A 5,000-nucleotide genomic window follows, 5' to 3' on the forward strand; every position below is an offset into this window, starting at 1 on the left:
GGAGAAGAATTTGCTGGTGATTCCAAAAGTCAAAACAAAATGTGGAGAGGCAGCCTTTAGCTTCTATGCTTCAAAGCTTTGGAACCAGCTTCCAGATGACATAAAAAATGCACCCACTATTGATAGCTTTAAATCTAGACTCAAGACAAAGCTGTTCTCAGATGCTTTCCCCTAGCTTAAATTACTTATTCTTATTATTTTTATTTTTTATTTAATTTGTTTTATTTTATTTTATTTTATTATTATTTTTACCTTATGTTTTATCTTAATGTTTTTAAATGCTTTTTGACTCTAATTCATTTCCTTCTTTCTTCCCTGTTTCCTTTCATTTACATTTGTTAACTTTGTGAAGCACATTGAGTTGCACCTGTGTATGAAATGCGCTATATAAATAAACTTGCCTTGCCTTGCCTTGTGTGTGTGTGTGTGTGTGTGTGCGCCTGTGTGTGTGTATGTGTAGAGGTGTTCCATTCGCTGCAGCTGTCCTTCTTCTCAATGTAATATGTGTGTGTGTGTGTGTGTGCGTGCGTGCGTGCGCGCGTGCGCGTGTGTGTGTGTGCATGTGCATGCGTCCGTGTATGTGTGTGTAGAGGTGTTCCGCTCGCTGCAGCTGTCCTTCTCGGCTAATCTGGAGCTCCATAACCCCGCCATCCCGGAGTGGAGAGACGACCTCGCTAGAGTTGTCACGGAAACCATCTCCCAGGTGAGGCGCTCTTATTGGCTGCCTGCCCGTCTCTCCTCCTCCCCGCATGCTGCTGCATACATACCGGTAGGGCTGTGTGTGTGTGTGTGTGTGTGTGTGTGTGTGTGTGTGTGTGTGTGTGTGTGTGTGTGTGTGTGTGTGTGTGTGTGTGTGTGTGTGTGTGTGTGTGTGTGTGTGTTTTGAGGAGGGTACATACATTTTGGTGAATAACTATATCAATGATGTGCTGTATAATATATTTGTTAGACGTGCCCTTGCAGAAAGAAAGAAAGAAAGAAAGAAAGAAAGAAAGAAAGAAAGAAAGAAAGAAAGAAAGAAAGAAAGAAAGAAAGAAAGAAAGAAAGAAAGAAAGAAAGAAAGAAAGAAAGAAAGATCAAGGGGTATAAACTCTGCAGATATTAGTGATTCACTCCAGGTGGTGATGGGATAGAAGAAGTAGAAGTCATTTAATATGAATATAAAATGTAGAATAAAAAATAGAAATCTAGAAATATACTATGGGCAGCCATGGCCTAATGTTTAGGGAATAGGCGTGGGCGATATGAGAAAAACGTAGATTTCGATTACTTCTCCCCAAAATTTTCGATTTCGATTTTAATCACGAATGAATAAAATCACTATTTTTATTTTTTTCCAGGGGAGGGGGGCATGAAGGGCATGAATCCGACACATGGATTGTGAAAAATGGTGCAAGGTATGACACCTAGAAAGGACTTAAAAAAGGCTGGTCCAGGGAAAATAGCAAACTGCACAGGTTGTCTGGCCAGAACAAAAATGGATAATCTCAAAGAAGAGACACACACAAGTTTATATTGTATAAATACAATATAGCCTACAAAATATATATAAAGGAGGAAAATGAGAGATAAATGCCTAAAGCAGCTGTTCTCAAACTTAAGAACACCAAGGCCCACTTTGAAATGTGAAAAATGTTGGGGGCCCACCAAACCATATAGCCCAATAAAACATAATAACTTATATTATATTATATTATATTATATTATATTATATTATATTATATTATATTATATTATATTATATTATATTATATTATATTATGATGAATAATAAGTTAGGACCTATTTGCAGAAAGTTGTGGCCACTGAGGGGCATCTATAAAAATGCACACTTGAAGATGTTCAAGGGGGCTCTTGGGGACTTATTGTAATAAATCAGTAATCACAAATAATCTCTATGCATGTGTGTGTGTGTGTGTGTGTGTGTGTGTGTGTGTGTGTGTGTGTGTGTGTGTGTGTGTGTGTGTGTGTGTGTGTGTGTGTGGTTTTTGAAAGGGAACGAAACAGATGACAAAGGAGAAAATTACTCCTAAATACTGAATATGAAATTAGCATGAAACAAGACAGCATTCAGAGCTCAAGAGAAATCTGCATTAGCCTGACATACAGTGAGCTAAATACCAAATGCTCCATTAATAGCTAGAAGGAAATAGCCAGTAGCAAGCCAAAATGGTAATGTTTCCTCTCACAATCGACTAAAAATGATAACAAATCCATTTTACACATACATCAACATCATAAGCATGAAAATACACCATATCACGACGGCAGATAGAAAATATAGCACTGTACCTCGCGGTAATTGATTCGTGGTAGAAAATTACTTCCGTGATTTAAATGACAAAGTTTACACATAAATCCTGCCTAATAGTACACCTTAATGCATCAAAACACCAAATAAGGAAGTGTACTCACGTTTCTGGACTCACACAAGACAACTAAACAGGATGTGAATATCTAATAGACCCTGTAAGTAAATTTGAGGATAATTTTCTCACCTTGGAACTAATGTAATAACGAGGGTTTGGTCGGAGAGATGGCTTACTACAGACTTCACCGGCATTGCGCTGCTGCTGCTGCTAGGCTCTACAAGTGTGTTTGTTTATGTTGCAACTGATCGTAACCTACTGCTCTGTGTTGCAAGTGCGTGTCCACAACCTAACATGACGTGGCTCTCTTTCAACTGATTGGTTACGTGCGGCGCTGTTTAGATATGATTGGCTATTCGCGGGTCTGTGAAAACTGTGATGTTTTTTGTTTTGTTTTTTTGAATGCCAAATTTATGATCGTAGAAAAAATTGACATCGCGATTAAAATTGAAATAAAAAAATCGTCCAGGCCTATTTGGGAAATTGGCTTTACATCAGAGGGCTTTAGATCAGTGGGTTCGAATCCCACTCTTCCACTACCTACCTCACTCCATCCTTGAGGTGCCCTTGAGCAAGGCAGTCTACCACACTCTGCTCCAGGGACTGCACACAACCAATGTAATGTAATAAAATATGGAGATCAGAGTAAAACGAATGCAAATAAAGAGGAGCAGCATAAACAAATGGAAATACAGAGGTGAAGAGTAGACAGAGAGATCTGAGTCAACGAATAGAGATATGTAAGCACTAAGTAAATAAATAGAAATATAGAGGGTACATGAATATAAATGTAAACTCTTCACAGTAATTACATAGAAATATAGAGGAGCCGAATAAGTAGACAAAAAGATTTGTAAAGTTCAACAAATAGGGGAGTAAAGAAAGAGAGGAGTAGAATAAAGGAAGAGAGGAAAGGAGTAAAGGAGGCAATATAGCAAGCAACGAATAGACGAGTAGAGTAAATGAACAGAGGAGTAAAGGAATAGAGGAGTAGAGTAAAGGAATAGAGGAGTAGAGTAAAGGAATAGAGGCAGCTATGGCCTAGTGGTTTGGGAGATGGACTTGCAGATTTGAATCTCACCCTTCCCCACCTACCTCACTCCATGGCTGAGGTGCCCTTGATCAAGGCACTACACTACTACAAGGCTACTGCTCCAGACACTGTAACAGGGGCGGAGCACTGGTATTGGGACAGGGGGGGCAGGAGATGTGTCAGAGGCGTTGGGCCCACGAAATCGTTGAATGGGGCCCCTAAAAGATGTTTGGCAATCGAAAGCCACTGGCAGCCCCCCCAAGAGTGGTGAGGCCGGGGGTTCCTGGCCCCTATGCCCACCAAATCACCCCCCCCCCACCTCTGCTCCGCCCCTGCACTGTAACCAATACCCTGTAATACCTGTCGCTTTGGATAAAAGCTTCAGCTAAGTGTATTGATGGGCAAAATGGATTCATGAGTTATGATCCAGTTCCACATATTCCAAATGATTTCATTTTACCTGTCCAATTCAGCCAGGTAATTATCGTGGTTGAATGAATATGGTTGAATTCATCACCTGATTGAATTGAAAAGGTAAATAATCAAGGTCATTTGGAATATGTGGTACTAGATTGTAACTAATGAAACCATTTTGCCCATCACTGGCTAAGTGTAATGTAATCTAATGTAATCTAGAGGGTTTGAGTGAAGGGAGAAAGGAGTAGAGGAGTATAGGAGTAGGCCTAGGGTAACGAAATACAGGAGTAGAGTAAGGTCATATAAATACACTGTTAAAGATGCACTGTGTTGTGGCCAGGGGTGCATTTCTCGAAATCATAGTAGCTAACTATAGTAGCTACTTTGTTGGTTGCAGTGCGATTTCCCATTGGCTACTACCCAAGTTACTAACTGCTAACAACTACGCTTTCGAAAAATGCACACCACAGTAGGTATTGTAACTACACTGCTCAATGAAACTCTGCTGCCTATTGCCAAATTTGATCTTTCTATGAATATTTACTAGGTAATAAACTAATATTTACTGGTATGGCCAAAGTACAGTAAGTTCTGCAGCTACTGTCGATTTCTGGTCATTCAAAAAGGCGAACATGGAAAAGATCCACCTTTTCATGAGGAGTACTTACATTTTGATGGTGGTGGTTGGTACATTTGTGAATGGGCAGCATGAATTCTGGAAATAAACTTCTAAAAATATTACACAGTGCGCCTTTAACGAGCAGAGTAAAGGTAGCACAGTGAAGAGAGAACAGCAGCAGTTAGAGCAGCTTCCCAATATATGAGAACACACGGGGAGTAGACGAGCCTTAAGTACACTCCTCACACACACACACACACACACACACACACACACACACACACACACACACACACACACACACACACACACACACACACACACACACACACACACACACACGGGGAGTAGACGAGCCTTAAGCACACTTCTCACAGACATTTCACGCACACATGCACATGCACATGCACACACACACACACACAAACACACACACACACACAAACACACACACACACACACACACACATTGGGGGCGCAGGTACACAGGGAGTGAGAGAGTTATTGAGACCCCCCCAACCCCCACCAACAATTATTTTCTTCCTACTGTTCTTCCTGTCAC

The 5,000-nt window shown here is 40.6% G+C and overlaps 1 protein-coding gene across 1 annotated transcript in view; it reads left to right on the plus strand.

Annotated features, from left to right (window-relative positions):
* LOC134441740 (VPS10 domain-containing receptor SorCS3-like) overlaps window positions 1–5,000 on the plus strand; it is a 105,111-nt gene that overhangs the window by 68,571 nt on the left and 31,540 nt on the right. The window contains exon 21 of the mRNA XM_063192134.1: window positions 591–703. Coding sequence (XP_063048204.1) covers window positions 591–703 — 113 coding nt within the window. The remainder of the gene's footprint in view (window positions 1–590; window positions 704–5,000) is intronic.

Source organism: Engraulis encrasicolus, chromosome 24, assembly GCF_034702125.1.
Source record: "Engraulis encrasicolus isolate BLACKSEA-1 chromosome 24, IST_EnEncr_1.0, whole genome shotgun sequence".
Taxonomy (NCBI): domain Eukaryota; kingdom Metazoa; phylum Chordata; class Actinopteri; order Clupeiformes; family Engraulidae; genus Engraulis; species Engraulis encrasicolus.